Here is a 26,856-nt window from a genome sequence, read left to right as displayed (position 1 = left end):
CAACATCCCATTCGCTTTCTTCACTGCCTGCTGTACCTGCATGCTTACTTTCGGTGATGCATTCGGTTAGGTGATGCATTTGGAGGAATCTGAAAGGCTGGGGCATATACTATGAATGATTGGGCCAAAAGTAGTATTGAGGAGCAAAGGAATCATGGTAATTTAATTCGGAGATCCCTGAAGTGGCAGCACAGGTAGGGTGATGAAGAAGGGATACAAGATGCTGAGTTCTATTAGCGGAAGGATTGAGGCTTTGGTACAACTTATATAAAAATAATTGCCAGCTTGTACCTTGTGTACAGTTCTGGTCACATTTGAGAGAAAGAACTGTTGCTGCATTAGGAGAATGCAGAGGAGATTCATGAAGATAATATTTGGGATGGAATGCTTCATTTATGAAGAGGGATTGGATAGGCTGGAGCAGATAAGGCTTGAGAGTAGACCTGATAGTAGTAAATAAAAGTATGAGAGGCATTCTGAGGGTAGATGGTAAGAAGCGTCCTGATAGCGGAGGTGTTGAAGACATAAAGGACGTCCCTTTAGAAAGGCAATAAGGAGACATTTCTCGTCAGAGGGTGGTGAATCTGTGGAATTCATTGCCAGAGACGGCAGTGGGGGCCAAGTCATTTGGTACTTTTAAAGCAGAGATGGACAGGTTGTTGATTAGTAAGGGTGTCAAAGGTTATGGGAGAAGGCCGGAGAATGAGGTTGAGAGGGAAAGACAGATCAGTCATGATTGAATGGCGAAGTAGAATCGATGGGCTGAATGGCCTAATTTTGCTCTTATGACTGATGAACCAGTGGGCATAGGTTCAAGTTGAAGATTAAGAGACTTAAAGAGGATCCAATTAATATTTTTTTTATTCAGAGGATGGTTGTAATCTGGCATGTACTGCGAGAGATGGTGGAGACGAGCACTATCACAACATTGAGGAAGCATCCAGACACACGCTTGAATTACCAAGGTTTAGAAGCCTATGCACCAAGTGCTGATAAATAGGATTACTATTGATAGTGTTTAGGGAAGAACATTATGCTGGTTTACACCAAAGGTAGACAACGAGGAGAAGACATGGAGAGGAGGTAGACAAAAGTGCTGGAGAAACTCAACGGGTGCAGCAGGATCTATGGAGCGAAGGAAATAGGCAACGTTTCGGGCCGAAACCCTTCTTCTTCAGACGTTTCGGGTCGAGAGGTCAGATCTGAAGAAGGGTTGTGACCTGAAACGTCACCCATTCCTTTCGTCCAGAGATGTTGCCTGTCCCACTGAGTTACACCAGCATTTTGTATCTATCTTTCTACTGATAGAGATTGATGATTAACATGTAAATGGTGGGTCTGTATCTCTGCAGTATGAATCTATGATGGGAAAGCATTCTACTTCTGTAATCTTGCTATTTGTGTTCTGTTTAGTGTTGACATTTGCACACAACGTCCTAATCAGTTGACTGGCAGTGTGAGATCAACTCAAACAACTCAAACATATGATAGATAACTTTTAGGAAAATTACAAAGAAGTACCTTCCTGGGTGGCACAGTGGGGCAGCGGTAGAGTTGCTGCCTTACAGCGCTTGCAGCACCAGTGACCCGGGTTCGATTCCGACTACGGGTGCTGTCTGTACAGAGTTTGTACGTTCTCCCCGTGACTGTGCGGGTTTTCTCCGAGATCTTCGGTTTCCTCCCACACTCCAAAGATGTACAGGTTTGTAGGTTAATTGGCTTGGTATAAATGTAACCTTGTCCCTAGTGTGTGTAGGGTCCCTAGGGTAATGTAGGGGATGTGTGGGGATCGTAGGTCAGCGCTGACTCGGTGGGCTGAAGACCCTGTTTGCGCACTGTATCTCTAAACTAAACTAAAAAACAAAAAAATAATAGTTTAATCATTATTGATCTCAAAAATTATTAATAATCAGTTGATTTCTTCTGGTTATCTTCAAAGCATTTTGTTGTCACATTTGAAATTGCGATGACATCCAATACATTCTTTCGAAACGAGGAAGTGCAGATGCGGGTTTACAAAATAAGACACAATGTGCTGGAGTAACTCACCGGGACAGGCAGCATCTCTGGGTAACATGGATAGGTGATGTTTCAGGTTGGGACCCTTCCTCAGGGTGATTGTGGGGGAGGGGAGTAATGCTGGAAGAGACGAAGGGGCAGGGCAAAGCATGAGAGATAATAGGTGAACACAAGTTGGCGGGCGGGTTGATCGGCAGGTGGATGGACAAAGGCCAGAGATGAAAACCCAGAAGGTGTGAGACAAAAGGACTGAAGAATTGTGAAGCCACAAGAAGGAATGTAGTGGAAGGGGAGGGGAGAAAGAGATGTGAGTCCAGGTGGGACACAAGGGGGAGGTGGGGGCATTGTTAAAGATCTGCTAACATTCAATGTTCATTCCATTGGGTTGTAAGCTACCAAAGCTGAACACGAGTTGCTGTTATTTCAGTTTGCATGTGGTCTTAGTCTGGCAAGCAGGAGGCCAGGACAGAATGGCCAGTGTGGGAATGGCAAGGGGAGTTAAAATGGTTAGCAACTGGGAGATCTGGAGTAGGTCTTGGCGGACAGAGCACAAGTGTTCAATGAAGCAGTGGCCGCGTCTACCCTTGGCCTTGCCGAGGTGCAAGAGGCCACATTGTGAACATTGGATACAGTAGCTGAGGTTAAAGGAGGTGCACGTGAATACCTCTCGGCAGGAAGGGCTGCTGGGCTCCCTGGATGGAGGCGAGGGAAGAAGAATAGGGACAGGTGTTGCATCCCCTTCTCACCTGTGTTCACCTGCTACCTGCCATGCTTTGTCCTGCCACTCCTCCCTTCCAGCGTTCTTACCCCCTTTCCCCCACCCCCCACAATCAGTCTGAAGAAGGGTCCCAACCTGAAACATCACCTATCCATGTTCTCCAGTGATGCTGCCTGACCCACTGAGTTGCTCCAGCATTTTGTGCCTTTTCTAATATATTCTATTTGTACAGCAAAACCAGGAGCAGCTGTAATGTCCCCCTGAGCCTGTTCAGTCACTGAATAAGGCCACGACTTATATAATCTTCAGTAGCACTTCTTTCATACCCTTTAACTCCCCTGTGATGCAAATGTCTTTAGAGATACAGCATGGATACAGGTCCTTCGGACCAGCGATCATCCCGTACACTAGCACTATCCTACACACATTGGACAATTTACAATTTTACAGATTTCAATTAACCGACAAACCTGTATGTCTTTAGAATGTGGGAGGAAACTGGAATACCTGGAGAAAACCCACACGGTCCCAGGGAGAACGTACAAACTCCGTACAGACAGAAACGTAGCCAGGATCGAAACCTGGGTGTTTGGTGATGTAAAGCAGCATCTCCACCACAGTGTCGCCTCCGTTGATCTCCACACTGTATGTAATCACTGACTATAGCTTTTTGGCATATAGAATCCCAAAGAGTCACAGTTCCCTTGAGATAATTCCTCCTCATCTTAATATTAAATGGGTCATTCTTTATTCTAAAACTATCTCTAATTCTTGACACTTCCAGAAGTGAAAATATCATCTATCAATTCCTTTCTCCTGTCAATTTTCCTCAAAACTTCTCCTCTTTTACTCCAATAACTAGAGGTTAAATGGCTATGGGAACACAAGGATTTTTTTCTCATAAGTAAAATAGATTGCAGGCGCTAGAAATTCAAAACAAAAGCAAAGATGCTGGAAGCACTCAGCAGGTCAGTGGGTGAAGAACTGGAAAAAGGAGAAGGGCAGCTTGTTTTAATTTGCTGACAGAAAGGGATGGGTAAAGAAAACAGGGACTGTCTGACACGATGCAGACCAAAGTTATCAAGGGTATAGAGTTGAGATAGAAGGAAGAAAGAAAGTGGTTGCTTGAAATTAAATTCAGCATCATGTCCTGAGGGCTGCAAATTGTCTTTTGCACTGGGCATTTGTGGACTAATGCAGGAGATTGAAGACAGAGGTTAAAATGGGAGATTCAATGGGAGTGGGAGATGGAAAATTAAGGTGTCAGGTGATTAGTCCTTCCAGACTATACAGCAATTCGCATTTACTTCTTTCAATTTGGGATTTTTTGCACTTAAGATGTGATCACCTCCATATTGAAGAATTGAATGACTGCTTTGCACTTTGCTTCTCAAGGTTACTCTGGGGCTTCCAGTCTGATTCACATTCTCCCTCCTTTATATGTGCACAGGTCATTCTTCCTCGCACTCTACAGGCACATGATGTTTCTCGAGAAAAGGGGCTGTCCACGCACAGCACTAGAATTTTGCAAGCTCATCCGCGGGTAAGATTCAGAGTCACTTCATATTATGTATGCTCACTAATAACTGTATCATCCTTTTGAGAATGAAATATTTTCAGGGAAATGATAACCAAACAAATTTCATTCTGGGTTAGAGCAAAAACAAATTGTACTCAATTGTAGTTTAATGGCATGAAAAATGGGAGGCAAATTAAGTTCCACTTTCACATAAATCAAACTGTAGTGATCGAAATGAACAAGTAAAGGGCCTGTCCCACGAGCATGCAACTGCATACGGCAAGTGCGACCAAACCGGAAGCGGGGGCCGCGCGGAGGTTGAGTGATCCCCGTACAGGGCCGGTCCCACCAGCATGCGACTGCATGCGGCGTGCGCGACCAAACCGGAAGCGGGGGCCGCGCGGAGGTCGAGTGAGTGACGTGAAGTTCGAGCGAAGTACGCGGGAAGTTCACGCGTGACGTACGGCGTCAAGACGCTGCGTCCGGCGTCGAGACGCTGCATATGCCTGTCGAGGCGGTGCGTACGGCTTCGAGGCGGCTGCGGGCCGGCAGGCCGTTGCCACGCGGAATTTTTGAACACTCAATTTTTCGGAGCCCCGCGCGATGTCGGAACCAGCTCTGCACAACTCCATACGGCCCCGGCGATCGAAGTGGGACCGGCCCCGTGAGGCCGTACGGCTCAAGCGACCACGTTAGGTCGCGCTTGCCTCATGGAGTGGCATGCTCGTGGGACAGGCCCTTAAGATACCTGAAAATATTAATTGTGTACTTATGAGGGTTTATCAGAAACTATGTCTTAATAAGTCTATGACTAAATCACAATACAGTCCAATTCATAACACCTGTTTCCATAGCCTGGACCCTGAGACAGAGCCATTATGTGCTCTATTGATGGTTGATTTCATGGCTTTGAGAGCACGAGAATATTCTTTCCTGATTCGGCTTTATGAAGAATGGAAGGTGAGTCATTGCCCTTTGTTTGTTTGCTCGTAGCGTTTTGGTATTATATTATAAATAAAACCAGCTTATGAAATTGGAGTGTTTTGGCAAAATGTCAGTGCTTTAATTTTTATTTCATTGCGTCCCATTTGTCCACTAACTATGCCAATGGGTGGCTGCAGCCTTGTGGTTGGTTGCCTGGATGTGATCATTGACAGTGTCTTGAATGCTTGGAGCATTATAGATGAATTTTATTCTGGTCTTCACCCAGCATAGCTTTTCACTCACTGGTACATTGAAGATTGGAAATAATACCTGACTTTTTTTCCCATTCCTGACTCTTTCATCCCAACTCTGCTGGATGAATAAAAAACATGCTTTGAGGAGCTCTTGCTCCATTTAAAAGCAGAGCGGAAACATGCTGACCAGAGCAAATTGTATACTTTAACATAATCTTGCACCAATATAATCTCGTAAGACTCATATTGTCACGTATACAAGTCGCATATTGCAGTTTAATTAACTGGCTTGTACATGTGAATAATGATCAGTGACTGGAAACCTAAGACTTTGTTCTGTTGTACTTGTATGTGCTGGTCAGATATTGGAAGACCTTGAGCAGAGTTGTAGTTAAAAGCATTGTCCTGATTAAAACTGAACGGATCAGCAGTGGGGACAAATAACCATGTAAAAGTAAAATATGCCTTTTTACCAAGTAACCTCTCCTTTTACCATGTGAATGTTTGAAATATTTATGAATGAATGTATGAAACATTTATTACAATATTCTGTGATTCTTGGTGAGTTAACTTTTCAGGAGTCATATTTTGTAGAAATACCTAGCAACCGATTCAAAGTTCTTGTTCTCTCACATATTTGTATGACCGCTGATCATCTCAATCTTATCAATAATGTCTTATTTTTTTCTGCTGTCTCACAGTTCCATTTGAATCTGTCTCAGCTTCCTAATTTTGCATTCTCTGTTCCACTGGCCTATTACTACATTAGTCAACGAGAAAATCTATCAGACATTGAGCGCACCCAAAATATAGAACGAGCTAACCGTCTAATACAAAACGCTCTTATAGTGTTTCCAAGTGGTAAGTAGCCAAGTATTTAACTTTGTAGTTCAACAGAGAATTTGAATAGCGATTTGTTCAAGATTTGTTTTCTTAACAATGCTCCGAGCCAATTTTCTCTGCGGTCATTTTTATGTCTTTGCGATCTGCGTAACGTGCAGGGTCAGGCAAGTGTTGACAGCTAAGCTCGTGTCAAAGTCGCAATTCTTTTATCTCGTCTATGTTTATTACAAAGTAAGACTTGTGACGAATTATACAGATATTACGCATGTTCGTTTTCAAAACATGTTCTGTGGTGAGCCAAAACATTTGGAGGGAACGTATCCATGATCACATGCCCAAATGAAAGGAGGATGAGAATGAGTTTTACTTAATTGATGGAAATTATTTTACAATTCTATTATACTTTATGATTTGTAGTCAGACACAGTGTCAAATTAGTAAATTGTAAAGGGGAAATAATTTTGAAATGTGCTCTCTGGATCCAGACAGTCCTTTTAACCGTATTCTTAAGGTGCTGATGGAAAGCTATATACTACAGTTTAATACGTCAGTATCTTCAATATCAATGTGTATAGTAGGCATTTTGTAACAGTGAAGGTGGGTCTGAAGCAAATATCTTTGCCTATTTCTGTATGCCTAACTGGAGAGAAAGCTGGAGACTTTGTGGGACTTTGCCTATGTTCATAATCATGTCAGTACCATCTGAATTGACTCAACTTCCAAGTTTTCACATTGCTAATTGTTAAGAAAAGTTAGGGGGGTTAAAATGACCTCAGCAAGTAAGATTGAATAGGAAAAGATTTATAAATATGCTAGCAGCAAGGAGACCATCTCAGGTAAGAGTAGGTTTCCTTAACGACCTAAGTGGCGTGGACTCACGGACCCTTGCGTAAGTCAGATGTTACTTAAGTTGGCAACTGAAGTGCCACTGCGCACGTGTACATTTCCTATTGGATGTGGGGACCACGTGGGAGTTCTGATGCAGGGACTATGTGGGAGCAACCACAGGGACAGCTGAGTGGCTTGGGAATACGGCCGCATGCGCAGCAGCCCACTGCTACTGAGACGCGTAATTTGGAAATAAACCAGTGGGCTTCAGGAATTGCTTATGTAAGTACGAGTTTAGCACATCGCCTATTACGCAGGTCAGGGAGGGCCTGTATAGTGTTCTCGTTACAGAGAAAGTGCTGATTTCTAAAACAATGCAAAAGACTGGGAGATTGGGAATACATCTCCAGCATATGAAAGGCCTGTTCAAGAGTATGATAACAGCAGGGAAAACCTGTCCATGAACCTGTTGGCATGTGCTTTCTAGCTTTTGTATCTTTAGCCCGACATGAGGGGAGATCAGAGAGAATAATCGCGGTAGAAGTGGTCCTTTATGTTGTTCTCTGAGGGTCGCCACCTTGTGCTGGAGAAACTTGAATGTGTCCTGAGAGCTACAGCATCTGGAACTATGCTCCTGGCATGGCGGGCAGATGGAGAAGGAGGGGGGGGTTCCTGACAAATTGCGGCCTAAGAAGAAGGCCTCAACAGTGAAACAGGTGTGGGATTATGGTTGGCTAGTAGGTGATGCACTTTAACAGCTGAGATGTCTCCACCAGTGTGGAGTCCATGCCGTAGGGCATGGATCTGTGTTTCAGGCAACTTGTGGTGGCTGTCCCCCCACGTTAAAATGACGAGATGGAGCACCTGAAGGAGATGTCACATATACTGAGATACAATGAAAAGCTTTTGTTAGCTTCTTATCCAGTCAAAGAAATTATACTCTCATACAATCAGGCCGTCCACAGTGCAAAAGATATTAAGTGCAAAAGATATTAAGTGTATTTTATGTAATGTCGTCTTTTATCTGGGCCTTGAGTCTGAAATAAAAGTTCATTAATAATTTAATACAACATTGAGGTCTGATAAAGTCCGATTAAAGAAATGTTCAAAGGTCTCCAATGAGGTAGATGGAAGGTCAGGGCCGCACTCTAGCTGATGAGAGGAGCGTTCAGTTGCCTGATAACAGCTGGGAAGAAACTTCCTGAATCTGGAGGTATGTGTTTTCAAATGTCTGTATCCCTCCCCTGAATGGAGGGGAGAAGAGTGAGTGACCGTTTAAGACTGGTGCTTGATTATGCTGGCGGCCTTGCCGAGACAGGGGTCAATGGAAGGGAAGCGTGTTTGTGTGATGGTTTGTGTCTGGGCTGCATCCACAACTCTCTGCAATTTCATGTAGTCTTGCATGGAGTTGTTCCCAACCAGGTTGTGATACATTCCAAAAAGATGCTTTGTACGACACATCTGTAGGAGTTGGTGAGAGTTGTTGCGGACATGCGGAACTTCCTATGCACTCAAAATAATTGGAGGCATTGATGTGCTTTCTTGTCCATGGATTCGATGTTGCAGATCCCAAACGAATTTCTGGTGATATTTATTCCGAGCAACTTGAAGCTTTTGACCATCTCCACTTTGGCGGCATCAATGTTGACTGGGGTGTATGTGCTGCTTCACTTCCTGATGACATTAGCTAAGTCCTTTTTCTTGCAGACATTGAGGGAGAGGTTGTTGTCTTGCACCAAGTCACGAGGTTCTCAATGTCCTTCTGGTACTCTGTCTCATCATTATTCGATATCTGGACCACTACAGTTGTGTCATCTACAGACTTGTAGATTGCGTTAGATTGGTATTTGGCTGCACAGTCGTGAGTGTGTAAGGAGTAAAGGGCGGTGAAGGCATCTTAGCGGGGCACCAGTGCTGAGGATTATCGTGGAGGATGGTTTGCACCTATCCTCACTGAATATGGTTTGTGGGCCAGGAAGTCGAGCATCCAGTTGCAGAGAAGAGTGCTGACTCCAAGTTCCACGCGTTTGGAGATGTTGGGTATAGTCGATGAATAGGAGCCTGATAGAGAACTTTGTAACATGGTATCAAGACAATCAATGAGATAGGTACATGGATAAGACGGGTTTGGAGGGATATGGGACAATAACCTCTCCTTCAACGTCGGCAAGGCGAATGAGCAAGTTATGGGCTTCAGGAAGCACGGTGGAATATGTGCCCCAATGAATCGGCAAAGTTGGTTCCAAAGTAGAAATGGTTGAGAGTTTCAAGTTCCTTGGCATTAATATTAATCATGATCTATCTTGGACCAACCGTGTTGAAGTGACAGCTAAGAAGGCACTCCAATGCCTCTTACTGAGGACACTGAGGAAATTCAGCATGTCTCCAATATCTCTTAAAATCTTCTACAGATGCACCATAGAAAGTTTGTTTTGGAAACAGCCCTGCCCAATATGTAAGAAATTGCAGAGTTGTAGATGTAGCCCAGTCTATCACATCGACCAGGCTACCACCATTGATGCCCTCTACACTTCAGGCTGCCTTGGAAAAGCAGCCAAATTTCTGGTGATATTTATTCCTAGCAACTTGAAGCTATCGATCATCTGCACTTCGGATATCAATGTTGACTGGGGTGTGTGTGCTGCTTCACTTCCTGATGTCAATAACTATCTCAAAGACTTGTCTCATCCCATCCAACCTTTATTTCTGCTCCTGTCAAGCAGAAGTACAAATGCTTGAAAGTGCACACTACCAAACTCAGGAACAGTTTCTGAACAAGTCCTTCAATAAGCTTGGGTACTGTCTGATCCATCTACCCCAATGTGAACATTGGACGATGTCTATGGAGCTGATGCGCTACAATGCCAAGAATTATATTCTGCAATCTTTATCTTCCGCTTTGCTCTATCATATGCTGAGAGAATGGAGCGGCTGGGCTTGTATACTCTGGAGTTTAGAAGGATGAGAGGCGATCTTATTGAAACATATAAGATTATTAAGGGTTTGGACACGCTAGAGGCAGGAAACATGTTCCCGATGTTGGGGGAGTCCAGAACCAGGGGCCACAGTTTAAGAATAAGGGGTAAGCCATTTAAAACGGAGAAGATGAAACACTTTTTCACACAGAGAGTTAAGAGTCTGTGGAATTCTCTGCCTCAGAGGGCGGTGGTGGCCGGTTCTCTGGATACTTTCAAGAGAGAGCTAGCTAGGGCTCTTAAAGATAGGGGATATGTGGAGAGCGGGGTACTGATTGAGGATGATGAGCCATGATCCCATTGAATGGCGGTGCTGGCTCGAAGTGCAGAATGGCCTACTCCTGCACCTATTGTCTATTGTACTTTAGTTTGACTTGATTGTATTTATGTATGGATCTGTTTGGATAGGATGCAAAACAAAGCTTTTCACAGTACCTCGGTACATGTGACAATAATAAACCTAAACCTAAAAGATGTCACACACGGGTATCCACCTGGAGTCACAGACCAGCTGCACATCTCTGTAGAGTGTGGCTTGAGGATCCTCCTCTTCAGCCACCCCAAAACCGACAGAAAGGACCCACCAGAAGGCCAATCATTCTCAACTTCCAATGATTGCCGATGATGTTGGCTGCTTTCCCGAGGCAGTGTGAAGGGGAGAGGAGACTGTGAATGAGGGATGTGGGGAGAAGAGGCTGTTTTGGAGTTGTGGATGCAGCCCGGTCTCAAAGACAGGTCTGTATCCACACCTCTCTGCAATTGTATATTGGAATATGATGATCAGCTGGTCATTCTTGAAGGAAAGTTTAGTTTTCAATGAGGTTGGTGTTCAGAGGGACCTTGAGAGTCCTAGCCGATGAATCACTTGAAAGTTAACAGGGTATAGAGAGTAATTAGAAAGACCAATGGTCTCTTGACCTTTTATTGTAAGTGGATTTGAGTATGAGAAAATAAATCTTATTTCAGCAATACAGATAATGCTCATTATAAAACACCATAGGGGGGGAGGGAATGGTGTCCGTTATTGCCGGTTGTCTGCTATAACCAAGTGAGGGGGGTAAATATGCACAGTAACATCCAATAAACATACACTAAACAAGACAGACAATAAATAGGATCGGTAAACACACTGAGACAAAGTTCGCACCAACCACCTAGCGGTCAGTCCGTGAAACAACATACTCTGTCCTTTGTTCCCGATACAAACAGTCACCTTGGTTACAACAGATTTTGTCCACTATAACTGAAATACGTTATAAAGAGATTTGTAATAACAGGGTCCTGTATTGGGACCCTGGTAAGATTGCATCTAATATATGGTGTATAGGTTCTCGCTTTTTGGCCTTTTAGCTAAGATCATATTTGGTATCTGTTCTTATCAGTTTAATATTTGATGCATCCCTTATTTAGCTGTTGGCGTGGTGCAGTGGTAGAAGTCAGAGTTCCGGGTTCGATCCTAACTACTGGCGCTGTCTGTACAGAGTTTGCACGTTCTCCCAGTGACCGCGTGGGCTTTCTCCGGGTGCTCTGGTACAGGTTTGTAGGTTAATTGGCTTCTGTAAATTGCCCCTAGTGTGTAGGATAGAACGGTACGGGTGATCGCTGGCCAGTGTGGACTCGGTGGGCCAAAGGGTCTGTTTCCACTTTGTATCTCTAAACTAAGCTTAAAGATCGTGTCTCCCTTTCTAAGAAAGAATAACGGTGATGGATGGTATGTAATGAAGGTTCACTAGATTGGTTGATGGGATATTGTCCCATGATGACACATTAAGACGACTGGGCCCAAACTTATAAGGAGAGAGAAACAAAATTATTCTTGCAATTATTCACAGGGTGAATTTGGATATGATGTAGGTGGGGTTGTCCAGAACCAGGGTTAATAATCTTGAAATAAGGGGTCAGGACCAACTTAACAAGAAATGTCTTCTCCTTGAGGGTGGTGAATGTTTGCAGTTTTGTATTCAGGAGTGTTGTGGAGGCTTGGCCACTGAGATGAGTAGATTTTTGAGTATTAAGAGAATCAAGGGACGGAGTTAAAGGTGAAGTCAGTGTACTATGGTGAATGACAGGGCAGGTGAACGCAACCAAATGTTATGTTAAAGACCAATAGTATAGTTTTACCCAAGCTTCTCTAGTATCTTTGGTTTTACCTGTTCTCTTAGCATATGGTTAATAATTTTCATAGCAGGAATAAACAAATATTTAATCTAATTTACTGTTACTATTTCAGTTGAGAGTGTATTTGGAAACCGCCTCCTTGGAAAATGTGGTTGTGTTACAAAAAAATTATATAACAAGTTCTTTATTTTCATTTCTAGTGCTGATGCAATTGCTGGATAAATGCAGCGTACAGGCAGACCAAGCTGTGCTATCGCATACATTTTTTGGATATGAAGTACAAATCAGGTATTTGTCGTGGAAGTAGCATTGATTTACATTGTAAAACTTGTGATGTACTTCTGCGTACAGTAAAACTCTGATAATCCACTCGCCAGGCCTGCAGTTCTATTCACAGTCATACAGCACGGAAACAGACCCTGTGGCCCATCTTGCGCATGCCGACCGACATGCCCCATCTATGCTTGTCTCACCTGCCCCCGTCTGAAGAAGGATCTCGACCCGAAACGTCACCCATTACTTCTTTCCAGACATGCTGCCTGTTCAGCTGAGTTACTCCAGCATTTTGTGTCTATCCCATTAAACACATATCCCTCTAAACCTTTCCTATCTATATACCTGTCCAAATGCCCTTTAAATCATCTACCTCCTCTGGCAGCTTGTTCCATATAGCCGCCACCATCTCTGAAAAGTTACCCCTCAGGTTCCTATTACATATTTCCCCTTTCAGCTGAAACCTGTGTCTATTCTGAGCACCCTATCTATTCCCCTCGTGATCATATACACCTCTATAACATCACTCCTCTGCCTCTTGCACTTCAAAGAGTAGTCCTACCCTGTCCAAACTCTCCCCATAGTGCAGACCCTCAAGTCCTGCCAACATAAATTTTCTCTGCACTCTTTTGAACGTAACACCATCCTTCCTGTAGCTGGGTGAACAAAACTGAACACAATACTCCAAATGCAGACTCGCCAACTTGAAGAACTGCAACATAACATCCCGACTTCTATACTCAATACCTTGACTGATGAAGGCCAATGTACCAAAAGGATTTTTGACCTGTGATGCCACTTTCCAGGAACTATGTACCTACAGGTCTAGATCCCTCTGCACTACAACAGGGCCCAGCCATTCACTGTGATGGTCACACCTTGGCTCCACTTCTCAAAATGGAACACCTTGCCCAACTGATCAAGATACTGTTGTTATTTTTGATGACCATCTTCACTATCTACTATAACACCCACTTTAGTGTAATCGGCAAACTATATGGTCATTCATTACAGTCCCTTGAAACATATCGGTTCACTGAAATGTTGCTGCGTAACCTTTTTTTAAATAATGTGAACAGAAAATGCTCTATTAAACTAAAGGCCCGACCAATAAAATGACATCACAGAATATAAAACAGTACAGCACAAGAACAGTCCCTTCGGCCCATAATGTCTGGGGAATTTTATGGCAAGACCAACCCTTATCTGCCTCCACATAATCCATATCCTTCCGTATCCTGCATGTCCATATGCCTATCCAAAAGTCTTAAATGCCACTATTGTATATGCCCAAACCGCCATGCCTGGCAGTGAGGCATTCACCAACCTCTGTGTAAGAAAAATAACTTGTCCCGCACATTTCCTTTAAACCCTGCCCTTCTCACCTCAAAGCTATGCCCTTTAGTATTTGGTTTTTCCATCCTGTGAAAAAGGTTCAGACTGTCTACCCTATCTATGTCTCATAATTTCATATACTTCTGTCAGATTTCCTTCCAACCTCCTGTGCTCCAGAGAAAAAAAATCCAAGCCTGATTATCACATCCCTGGAGCTAATGCCCTCTGATCTAGATATCATTCTGGTTTTCCTCCTTTGTGCTCTTTTCAAAGGTTCCACATCCTTCCTGCAATGGGGCAACCAGAACTGCATGCAATGTTCCAGATGCGTCTAACCAAAATCCTATAAAGCTGCATCATGACTCCTAATACTCAATGCACCAGCACCAGTATGTGAAAGCATGCATACCAGATTACTTCTTTATCACTCCATGCACATGTGTTGCCACTTTCGGGTAGTTATGGACTTGCACCCCAAGATCCCTCTGTACATCAATAGTCATAGAGTGATACAGTGTGGAAACAGGCCCTTCGTCCCAACTCATCCACACTGGCCAACAATGTCCCAGCTACACTACTCCGACTTGCCTGCGCTTGGTCCATATTCCTCCAAGCCTGTCCTATCCTATGTACCTATCTAATTGTTTCTTAAACGATGGGATAGTCCCAGCCTCAACTACCTTCTCTGGTAGCTTTTCCATACATCCACCACCCTTTGTGTGAAAATGTTACCCTTCAGATTCCTAGTAAATCTTTTCCCCTTCACTTTAAACCTATGTCCTCTGGTCCTTGATTCCCCTACTCTGGGCAAATGACTGTGCATCTACCCGATCTATTCCTCTCATGATTTTGTATACCACTATAAGCCCTCCCCTCATCCTCCTGCGCTCTGTGGAATAGAGACCCAGGCTACTCAACCTCTCCCTATAGCTCACACGCTCTAGTCCTGGCAACATCCTCGTATATCTTTTCTGAGGTCTTTCAAGCTTGACAATATCTCCCCTAGAACATGGTGCCCAGAACTGAACACAATATTCTAAATATGGTCTCACCAACATCTTATACAACTGCAGCATGACCTCCCAACTTCTATACTCAATACTCTGACTGATGAAGGCCAAGTGCCAAAAGCCTTTTTGACCACCTTATCTACCTGCGACTTGACCTTCAAGGAACCATGCACCTGCACTCCTAGATGCGTCTGCTCTACAACACTACCTAGAGGCCTACTGTGTAGGTCCTGCCCTTGTTCGACGTTCAAAAATACAGCACCTCATACCTCTCTGTATTAAATTCCATCAACCATTCCTCTGCACACCTGGCCAATCGATCCAGATCCTGCTGCAATCTTTCACAACCATCTTCACTATCTGCAAAACCACTAACTTTTGTATCATCAGCAAACTTGCTAATCTTGCCCTGTATGTTCTCATCCAAATCATTGATGTAGATGACAAACAGTAACGGGCCCAGCACTGAAGCCTGTGGCACACCACTAGTCACAGGCCTCCATTCTGAGAAGCAACTTTCCACCATCACCCTCTCCTTCCTTCCATGAAGCCAATTTGCTATCCATTTGGCTATCTCTCCTTGGATCCCATGCGATCTAACCTTCCAGAGCAGCCTACCATGCAGAACCTTGTCGAACGCCTTACTGAAGTCCATGTACACAACATCTATAGCTCTGCCCTCTTCAACCCTTTTGGTCACGTCTTCAAAAAACTCAATCAAATTTGTGAGACACGACCTCCCACGTACAAACCATGCTGACTATCCCTAATCAGCCCTTGCCCAACCAAATGCCTGTATAACCTATCCCTCAGAATACTCTGTAGTAACTTACCAACCACAGATGTTAAGCTCACCGGCCTACAGTTCCCAGCATTTTCCCTGTAGCTGTTCTTGAAAAGAGGCACATTTGCCACCCTCCAGCCTTCCGGCACCTCTCCTGTATTTAAGGACGACTAATAAATTTCAACCAGGGCTCCCGCAATTTCCTCTCTAGTTTCCCACACTGTCGGATATATCTGATCAGGCCCTGGAGATTTGTCTACCTTCATACATGACAGTACCTTCAGTACTTCATCGACGTTAACCCTGACTGCTCTCAAGACATTTCCAGTGACTGCCCCAATCTCCTCCGTCCTACTGTCTTTCTCCTCGGTAAATACAGAGGAGAATTACTCATTTAAGGCCTTGCCTATCGCCTATGGCTCCACACAGAGGTGACCGCTTTGATTCCTGAGAGGTCCCACTCTCTCTTTAGTTACCCTTTTCCCCCTTATGTATTTATAAAATATTTTGGGATTGTCCTTAATGTTACCCACCAGAGCTATCTCCCGGCCCCTTTTTGCCCTTCTGATCTCCTTTTTTAGTTTACTCCTTAGTCCTGAAACTCCTCCAGGGATGCACATGATCCCAGCTGCCTATACCTGTCCCATGCATCCTTCTTCTTTTTGACTACTTCTCAATTTCTCTCGTCAGCCAAGCTTCCTTACGTTTGCCTGGTTTGGCCTTCACTCTAACGGGGACGTACATATCCTGAATTTTTGTCAGCACACTTAAAAACATCCCACTTGACCGATGTTCCTTTCGCCTCAAATAACCTGCTCCAGTCAACTTGAGCGAGACCTTCTCTCATACCCTCAAAGTTGGCCTTACCCCAGTTGAGCATTTTAACACATGGACCCTCTCCGTCCTTATCCATAACTATCTTAAACCTAATCGAACTGTGGTCACTGGACCCAAAAGGCTCCTCCACACACAATTCATTAACTTGTCCTTCCCAATTTCCCAATACTAGATTCAGTGTTGCCCTCTCACGTGTGGGGGCCTCCACATACTGTTTAAGAAAACTCTCCTGAACATGTTTGAGGAATTGCACCCCATCAGAACCCTTCATGCTGATTTTCCCAGTCTATACTGGGAAAGTTAAAATCCCCAACGACAACAACCTTATTTGACCTGCAGCTGTCTGCAATCTCCCAGCACATTTGTTCATCTGATGCTGTTAAGGGTCTTACCATTCCCCTTACATTCGACCTCCCAAAGTGCAACACTTCACACTTATTTTGGATTAAACTCCATCTGCCATTTCTGCAATTGGTCTATATCCCACTGTATACTGCCACACCCTTCCTCATAGTCCACGACCCCAGCAATCTTGGTGTTGTCCGCAAAGTTACTATCCAACTCATCTATGTTCATGTTCAAGTAATTTTGGAATATCTCAAACAACAGTGGTCCCAGCACAGATCCTTGCAGAACGCCACTGGTTACAGTCCTTGGGTCTGAATATTGTCCTTTCACCACTACCCTCTGTTCTCTTCTGAGCCAGTTCTGAATCCTTACGACCAAGTCACTCTTAATCCCGTGCATTTCAATCTACTGGATCAGCCTACTTCAGCATGGGGGACTTCATCAGATGGGAAGTCTGCTAGTCCGGCAACACCAAGTTCCAAATGTGCCAGACTAAGATTTTACTGAAATTATGTTTATCCAGTAGTAAATGTTTAATTGCAAATCTTTAACATTGAGTCTTCTTATGTAAATAGGATATGAATGTATGCTGTGCCATTGTTAATCATCTCAACTTGCCCAACCAAAATGAAACTAATTAAAATAGATATTTCTTCTACTTTCTAATCAGTTTGACCACACATGTAATTAAAACAAATCATATCTTCACCGTTGATGTAAAGCATTGAGAGTCTATGAATTTAGACTGTGGATCCTTCCCTTGTGGAAGATGTTCAAAGAAAATTATTTCATTAAAACGGTTAAAAATCTTCAGTGCTCTCATTTCTACATTGACGTGCAATCCTTTTCTTCACATACCCCTTCCCCTGCACCTACAGGCAGCCAAGTGCACTGAAGCAGTTGGTGGCACTCTTTATCGGAAGAAATTGGATGCTTTGGAAAGATGCAGGAATCATAACATGGTTGGAGGAGAACGTGAAGGAAGTTTTAAGAAGAGTGGATGCAAAAGATCCACTTGTGGAGTCTGAGAATAAGTAAGTGCTCAATATATCTAAATTCTCCACGAAACAATGGAGAGGAATGTATGTTTTCAAATATAAGCTGTGTCCTTGTTATTTATGGCCCTTGTGATAATAAAGAACTCATGCCATGTCAGGTTAAACACTGTTTATTCAAGACAAACAAGTACAAGCTCTCACTTGGTGGTGTACTCCAAACTGCGGAGCATAGGGGAGTGCAACACTAATAAACCATAAGGCATAACTACAAAGCATGATTCATAACATGAGCCTCTAATCTACATCCCCCCTCTTAAAGAATTAACAACACTGCATACCCATAACTAAGCAAAGCAAATATCACAACCGATGACAAACATATGTAAAGTCGAACATAGTCCGGATACTTCACGACGGGCCTGCAAACACCACCGGAGCGTGTACGATAAAGCCCATCGCCGTTCTTTTTCTCCGGAGACAGAGCTGGTGATATCACCACCGTGGGGGAGTGGACCAACGCCTCAGAAGTCGAATTCGGAGACAGTGGTGCAGGCGAGGATGGGACAGACAAAGGAGCTGTCACAGGCATGGATCATTGTGTCGGCAAGAGCATGTGAGGGTCACCAGATGCAGATTGAAATGAACTTGTACGGTCAGGATAGTAAGGGGGAGGGATTGGCGCCTTCACAGGCAGGAGATGTTGTCTGTTTTGTCGGTAGGTGCCGCCATCGGCTCTAACAATGTACGAGCGTGGTTCTGAAGCTAGACCAGAAATCACCCCAATACGGTCGTGGCCTTTGTCAGTCTAAGCGGACCACCTGTCCTTTGGTCAACGGTGGCAGAGGCCTGCTCGTCTTGTCAAACCATTTTTTCTGAATGTCACGCTTCTGTTGCAACTGGATTGAATCTTCTCAGGCAGAAAGTCATGTGGGATTAACATTTTTTCTGCAATGGGCAGGTGAACCCAAGGCAGGGTCACGGGAAATGTTGTGCAAGTTGAGCAAATCCAGGAAAACGTCAGATTTGGCCCTGTGAGAGCGCTCCATGAGTTGTTTTGCACTCCGGACAGCCCATTCAGCCAGCCCGTTAGACTGTGGCTACTCAGGGCTGCTGGTAATGTGATGAAAATTCCATTGTCTTGCAAACTCTGAATTGTTGACTGGTGAACTGGCTGCCATTGTCAGTCAACAGCTTGCCTGGAGATCCATGGATTGAAAAATGATGAGATAATTTCGAAATCACACTGCTGGAAGTTGGGCAGCTGAGAAAATCAATGTCGAACCACCCTGAATACGAATCCACGAGCACCAGGTACTGCTTGCCGTGCCACTCAAATAAATCAGCTGCCACTGTAGACCACGGGAGCGCAGGTACAGGATGTGGTGGAAGTGGTTGCTTTTGTTGATGAGGTGCCAGGCTACTGCACACGGCACCAGCTGCCACATTGTTGTTGATGTATTCGGCCAAACCAGGCCAGTAAAACATGCTTTTCACCCATGATGCAGTGGCTTCAGCGCCTGGGTGTCCTGCGTGGACAGCGTCAGAATACCGGTGGTGTAGTGAGGCAGGAACCACGGCCTTGTGTCCTTTTAAAACAATACCGTCTTGTAGCACTGATTCGTCCCGAACAGGAAAAGAAGGTCGAGCTGGCAAAGGAACGCTGTAGTGGTTGTCTGGCCAGCCACGCTTAATGACAGATGTTAGCCACTGTAGGGTCCTGTCGGTGGTAGTGTGGGCAACCAAGTCCTCCATCCATGATGAGGGGATGAAGGATACAGACATCACAATAAAGTCTTCGTCTTCCGAGGTGCAAGTGAAAGAGTGTCTGCCAGGTGCATATCCTTTTCCCGTTTGTAGGTGAGGACGATGTCATATTTCTGGAGTTGCAGTAACATTCGTGTGGCACTCCGCTATGCTCTACAGTCTGGAGTACACTCCCAAGTGAGAGCTTGTACTTATTTGTCTTGAATAAACAGTATTTAACCTGACATGGCATGAGGTCTTTATTATCACAAGGCCCATAAATAACATGGTGTCAGAAATGGGATTTGAACCCAAGCCTCCAATCGAAAATCGCTGTCGCTTAGCTGAGTTAACCAATGCCTACATTAAAACGCTAACTGCTTCTGCTGTTCGTGAAGTCAATGCAGCCAGCGTATCTAATCAAATTACTACTCGACGGTTTCAGGGGCATGTTAACAGCCCAAGATGGATTACTAATTGCTTTAATTGCGGAAGTTCACATGCTGCGGTTCGTAATCAGTGTCCGGCATTTGGAAAGACCTGCAGGCTCTGTAATAAAAGAAATCATTTAGTGAAATGCTGTAAATCAGGAAATAACAGATCTCAAACGAAACAGTCTGTCAGCTTATTAAACCAGGATGAATACCCTAGCTCCCAGTTCCCACAAACAGATGAGGACAGCACAGAGAATAATGTGGATGCTTTGTCTGGTTCAGCGTCCAAGCTCGATCCCAAGGTCAAACTGCTCAATAACGGCAAAACTCTCTATCTTAAGGTGGATACCGGGGCCAGGTGCAACGCAATCTCGTTGGCTGTCTTCCAACAGCTACAAATCACAGAAACTCTAACTAAGACAACTGCTTGACTTATCTCTTTTAATGGGGCAGCATTGCACCTATTGGTCATGTAAAGTTACGCTGTCGTCTCAATGCGTGTGACCACATCCTGGATATCTACGTGGTACGCGAGAAGGTACCATCCATACTGGGTGCCGACGCATGTCATGACATGGGTTTGATTTCCTTCAGCCCTTCCGTCTGTCCAGTGGCTGTAGACTGTGATTTTACGCATCACATTTTAACACAATACAAGGACTTGTTTAACGACGAACTGGGCAGGTTGCCTGCCAAATGCACGATTATTATTGACCCTGAGGCAATCCCAGTTGTTCGTCCAGCCCACAGGATTCCCCATGCTATGCGGGATCGAGTACAAAGTGAACTTAACAGAATGGTGGCTCTTGGTGTGATTACTCCTGTAACTGAACCCTCAGACTGGGTCTCCTCAATGGTTGCCACTATTAAAAATAAAGACGAGATAAGGATTTGCATTAACCCCAAGGATTTAAATGCAGCAATTAAGAGACAATGTTGTCCAATGCGTACAGTGGACGAGATTGTGGCACACATGGCTGATGCAACTGTATTCACAGTGCTAGATGCCAAGAATTCATTCTGGCAGATTCCACTGGAACATAAATCCTCCAAGCTGACATCTTTCAGTACACCGTTCGGACGATATAGTTTTTTAAGAATGCCCTTCGGTATAAGTCCAGCCAGTGAAGTGTTTCAACAATCCATGGAGCAATTGTTTTCCGGATTGCTCCATCGTAGTGGACGATATCATAATTGCTGGGAAAAAGATTGAGGAACACGACGCCAATCTGACAAAAGTGTTGAAGCGTGCCAAGGCCATCCATCTCAAACTTAACCCAAACAAATGCAGATTGAAATGAACTTGTACGGTCAGGATAGCAGAGTGCCACACTATTAAACTAGTAGGCGTAACTACAAACCATGACTCATAACATGAGCCACTAATCTACAGTGCTTAAGTGAGTGACCAAGATAAATAAAACATGGCACTGATCCGCCTTGGCAGGATAGGTCTTCACTGCATTTCCACTCTACGTCACCTACCCATGTTCTCCAGAGATGCTAAGTTACTACAGCAATATATCTTTGTCATTTATATTGCTGTGTCGCTTCTAATCTTTGTGTTTCATCTTTTATGATGCATCTTATTTTGGGCAGCAAGTGCACAGGTTATCAAAGTCATAGCAGTCATGTTATCAGTGAGTTTTCTTCTTCCACGTGCTACATCATTTCCCTCTGATTGGTATATTTCTGCTTTCATGTCCACTATTTATATATCATCTGACACATTTTCCCCATCATTGAGGTTTTGGAACAAGCACTCCTGATACAATCAGGAATACCCCTTGCCAGCCCCTTTTCATTTCAAACTCAACAATGGTAGCTTTTCTTTCTCCTCCCACCTAGTTCATCACAAGCACACATCTACTGCTGTGATTTTCTACATTGGTTCAAAATTGATGATTCTTGAATAATAATAATATTATTAATACCCATAATACTGGCTGCACTCTGTTGTCAAGTTATCAGCATTTGGATTTTTTGCCATTTAATGCCCTCTTGAAGAAACTGATTAAAATACATTCCTTTTTAAAATAAAGCTGCTTTAATAGTTCACAAAATGCTGGAGTAACTCAGTGGGACAGGCAGCACACATGTGTTGACTTTGCTTTCAACTATATTACTGAAACTGAAATAATTGACATCTTGCACATTAAGGAATATTATCCAAAAGAGAAATAAAAATGATTATCTCTGTTATGCTTGCATTGGTTATGGAAGGTTTTACATCCATGGTATGCAAGTGGAAATTTAGGCTTGGTTTATTTGGAAAACAGGCTGAGGTTGTGCTAGATTGCACCCAAAATCAGACCTACTCTCCAATCATACATAAAATTATAAAGGAAACATCCTTATCATTCAACTTCAATTGGTAAATATTTATATAGTGTGTAAAAATCCAGATAGATTATTACACTTGCAAAAATTACTCTTCTTCACCAGTTGATTTGGGGAAAAAAATAGACTGTTTTAGAAAGCAAGATTATATACATGCAAGAGCAGCAGACTGGATGGGAACTAATGCTTAGAAACAGGATGCCATTTAAAAAAAAGTTATTTCTTAAAACATTTGCATTAATTACGAGTCATAGAACATCGAACAGTACAGCACAGGAACAGGCCCTTCAGCCCATCATCTTTATGCTGAAAATGATGAACTGTAAAGATAAATTAATTTAATCTGCCTGCACATGATCCATATTCCTGCATTCCCTGCATATCCTTATGCCTATCTAAAAGCCTCTTAAATGCCACTATAGCATCTACTTCCACAATTCCCCCTGGCAGCATGTTCCAGGCATCCACACCTTCAGTGCAAAAAAATAACTTGTCCTGCACATCTCTTTTGAACTTTGCACTTCTCACTTTAAAACTATGCTTGCTCGTCTTTGACAATTCCCCCCTGGGAAAAATGTTCTGACTGTCCATTATGCATGTCTCTCGTAATGTTACATACTTCTAGCAGGTTTCCCCTCGACCTCCAGCGTTACAGAGAAAACAATCCAGGTTTGTCCAACGGCTCTCTATAGCGAATATCCCTTAATCAAGACAGCATTTATTATTTGTGCACGTCCTATACAGCCTCCATATCCTTCATGGAATGGGGCGACCAGAACTGCACTAAAAGTATCCTTACCAAAGTCTTATAGAGTTGCTGCATGGCCTCTTGACTCATAGACTAAAGGCCCTTCTTTACCACTTTCAGGGAGCTGTGGACATGGACCTTAAGATCCCTCTGAAAATCAATGCTGTTAACCATCTTGCCATCAACTATTCTTTTCATGCTGAGCATTTTTAGTTATAGTCATTTGTATTTTCAGAAAATGATTGGTTTCCTGTCCCGATGGGTTTCATAAACTTTTTCAGCTATTTAAAGAGACCATTAGACATTTTGTTTCCAGTGAAAGATATTGCTGAAAATATTAAAGCGTGTTGCTTTTGTTCCATCATAGAGTCATCACTTGTCCTAATACAGGATGCCTTAAAATCATAGGATCTTACGATATAGAGTAGTTAATCAGCCCGTTATTCTGTTTATCATCAACTTTTAATAAAACTATTGACATGATCTGTTCCCCTTAAATTTTATACAGCAAGGAATCATAATCATGGAGTCATATGGCACGGAAACGGATTCCTTGGCCCTCAGTGCACACTGAGTCAGGGGTTGTGCAGCTCACAAACTGGCCCACATCCACGCTGATCTTTCACCCCCCTCCCCATTTACACTAATCTAATTTGTTCACATTAGGACCATATTATTCCACGCCTTGCCAATTCAAGTATCTGTCCTCATGCCTCGTTAATAAATGATATCCGATTCCTCGATCTCCATTTGCAGCGCAATCCAGATATTGACCACTTTAAATGAAAATGTTTACCCGAAGATCTATTTTAAAACTCCTTTCTCTCACCCGAATGCCTTATACTTTTGATGCCATGTGAAAAATAATGGCCTATCTACCCGATCTATGGCATCTATCAGGTCACCCATCAGCTCCTTTGCTAGGATTCTATGACTCCAGTGAAAACATGCCTGAGTTATCCAATTTCTCCTTGTATTTAAAGTGTTCCAGTCCTGAATCTCTTTCACATTCTCCAATGCAATCACACCTTTGGAATGGTGTGGTGGCCAGAATTGCACACATTATACCAAGTAAGACTTAAACAGTGTTTTATAAAGTTGCAACATATTGTCCCAACTTTTATATTTCCTGACCTCTGACGATTGTGTGCCATTTGCCCCCTTCACTACCCTTTTCACCTGCATTGCCACTTTCAGTTTAAACCCAATGCCTGTCTGTTCATTAGCATTCCTTCATGCTCTAACTTTCACTATATATGCCTTGCCCCTTTTTCACTTCCCAAAATGCAGCACCTCACAAAGGATTCCATCTACCAGAGCTCTGCCCAACCTTCCATCTGAAAGAATAGAGGGACTTTGTATCACAAGCACATAGTTCCCTGAAAGTGGTGGCACAGATAGACAGGGTGGTGGAGAAGGTGTTTGGCATGCTGGTTTCATTCAGTCAGGGCATTTGAGTAAAAGTAGCATGTTATGATGCAATTGTACAAGACATTGGTGAGGCTGCACTTGGAGTATTGTAAATTGACTCCAAATCCTGAGGAAATTCAGCGGGACAGGCAGCATCTCTGGAGAGAAGGAATGGGTGATGTTTCGGGTCGAGACCCTTTTTCAGACTGACTCCCTGAAGGACGAAGAAGGGCCTCGACCCCAAATGTCACCCATTGAGTCTGAACCCGAAACGTTGCCCATTCCTTCTCTCCAGAGATGCTGCCTGTCCCGCTGCGTTACTACAGCATTTTGTGTCTTATCTTCAGTGCAAACCAAAATTTGCAGTTCCTTCCTACACACTTGGAATATTGTGTATAGTTTTGATCACTCTGCTATAGCAAATATGTCATTAAGCAGGAAAGAGCACATAGAAGAATTATGAAAATATTGTCAAAACTTGAAGGCCTAAACTATAAGGGCAGGCTAGGATTTTATTCTTTGGTGCATGGGAGACTTGGGGATGACCTCGTACAGACGCACAGAATCATGAGGGCATCAATAAGGTGGATGCACAGTCTTTCCAAGGGAAGGGGATAAAAAACTAGAGGGCATAGGTTTAAGGTGAGAGCAGAAGGAGTTAGAAGTGGCAGCTTCTTAACACAGAGCGTGGCACATGTATAGAATGAGCTGCCAGAGAAAGTGGGTTTAGACAGGTACAAGAACAGTATTGAACTGACATTTGGACAGGTACATGGAGATGAAAGATTGAGAGGGATATGTGCCAAATGTTGGCAAATAAGACCAACTTAGATGGGCATCTTGTTTGACATGGACAATTTGTGCCAAAGGGCCTGTGACTATGATCTATATCCAGCTGTACACTTTGACAACCTTCATCGTGATTCACAACACTACAAATGTTTGTGTTATCTGCCAAACTACTTATCAGACTTCATGCATTCACACCCAAGTCATTAATATATATCACAAACAACAAAGCAGCAGTCTCTGATGTACACCACTTGTTGTAGGCTTCCATGAGAAAAACAGTTTTCCACTAATCTACCATCAAGTCAATGTTTGATGTAATTAGCCTGCTCGCCTTGCTCCTATGTGCCTTAACCTTCTGAACCCGCTTACTCTGGAACCTTGAGATGTCGTACTAAATCTAATTAGTCAACATCGACTGCCCTGTCTTCATCAGTCATTGTTATCTCCTCAAAAATTGTTCAAATGATTAAAATGGGATTTTCCCTTCACAGAACTGCCTTCTCTAAACATTCCCTACCTCTCCAAACGTACATTAAATCCTGACCCTGAGAATTTTCCCCAATAATTTCTCTACTACTGATACAAGACTCAGCAGCCTTTTGTTACCTGCTGCCCTTAGATAAAGAAAAAGTATTAAGGGCCTGTCCCACTTAGGCGACTTTTTAGGCGAGTGCAGGAGACTGCGCTCGCCTCATGATCGCCGCATATTCGCTGGTGGTCTCTGGTGAGTCTCCTTCATGGTCGCGAGGAGTTCCCGCATTCTGGGAACTAGTCGCCGCCTCGGTATGTTCGCCGAAAATGTTTCAACATGTTGAAAATTTTTCTGCGGTCCAAAAATTGGTTGCCATGGAGAAAATCGATAATCCTGTAGTCGTAGGTGCAGTTGTAGTGGGGTCGCCATGTAGTTGTAGGCAGTCGAGATAGTCGTAGGTAGTTTTAGTTAATCGCCTTTGCTGACCGGGCATTTTCATTGGCTCAATAGCTAAAAAAAAAAGTAAGCACGAGTTTTCAGAACCAAGGAAAACCGACCGGTAATGCCCGCCGAACTTCACAGCTGTGTATCTCTGGCTTATCAAAAGATGTCTGGCTTCTTAAAAGTGTCTCCATTCCTTCTCAACCCCCACCCCCTCCCCCTCCCCCCTTGACAGTCGCCGGCACTCTGCAGCTTTCCTTCATTTCTCTGGATCTTGCCTGTATTTAACTTGGTTATAAAAATCTTCATCAGCTAAAGGGCCTGTCCCACCAGCATGCAATAGCATGCGTTTAGCGCGACCAAACGTGGTCGCTTGAGGTGTACGGCCTCGCGGGGCCGGTCCCACTTCGATCGGCGGAGGCGTATGGAGTTGTGCGGGGCTCCAAAAATCTGGCACTGTTCGAAAATTCCGCGCGTCAACGGCCTGTCGGCCCGCAGGCGCATTGAGGCCGTACGCAACGTCTCGATGCCGTAAGCAGCATCTTGACGTCGTATGCAGCGTCTTGACGGCGTACGCCTAGCGCGTGGCGTTGCGCGATGACGTCACCGCCCGGCGTGCCGTGGCGCGATGACGTCACCGCCCGACGCCAGCCCGCCTCCTGCCCAACTGATTGATGAGTTTGACGTAAATTA

The 26,856-nt window shown here is 43.8% G+C and overlaps 1 protein-coding gene and 1 pseudogene across 1 annotated transcript in view; both read left to right on the top strand.

The window, feature by feature from the left end:
• Positions 1-26,856, top strand: part of tcf25 (transcription factor 25) — a 61,064-nt gene that overhangs the window by 24,234 nt on the left and 9,974 nt on the right. Inside the window, exons 12-16 of the mRNA XM_033036501.1 lie at positions 4,188-4,280; positions 5,111-5,216; positions 6,136-6,295; positions 12,399-12,486; positions 17,664-17,819. Of these exons, the coding sequence (XP_032892392.1) occupies positions 4,188-4,280; positions 5,111-5,216; positions 6,136-6,295; positions 12,399-12,486; positions 17,664-17,819 (603 nt within the window). The remainder of the gene's footprint in view (positions 1-4,187; positions 4,281-5,110; positions 5,217-6,135; positions 6,296-12,398; positions 12,487-17,663; positions 17,820-26,856) is intronic.
• On the top strand, positions 11,411-11,540 carry LOC116983003 (annotated as a pseudogene).

Source organism: Amblyraja radiata, chromosome 17, assembly GCF_010909765.2.
Source record: "Amblyraja radiata isolate CabotCenter1 chromosome 17, sAmbRad1.1.pri, whole genome shotgun sequence".
Taxonomy (NCBI): Eukaryota; Metazoa; Chordata; class Chondrichthyes; order Rajiformes; family Rajidae; genus Amblyraja; species Amblyraja radiata.
Note: the sequence above shows the minus strand (reverse complement) of the source record. Positions and strands in the feature narration are given on the sequence as shown.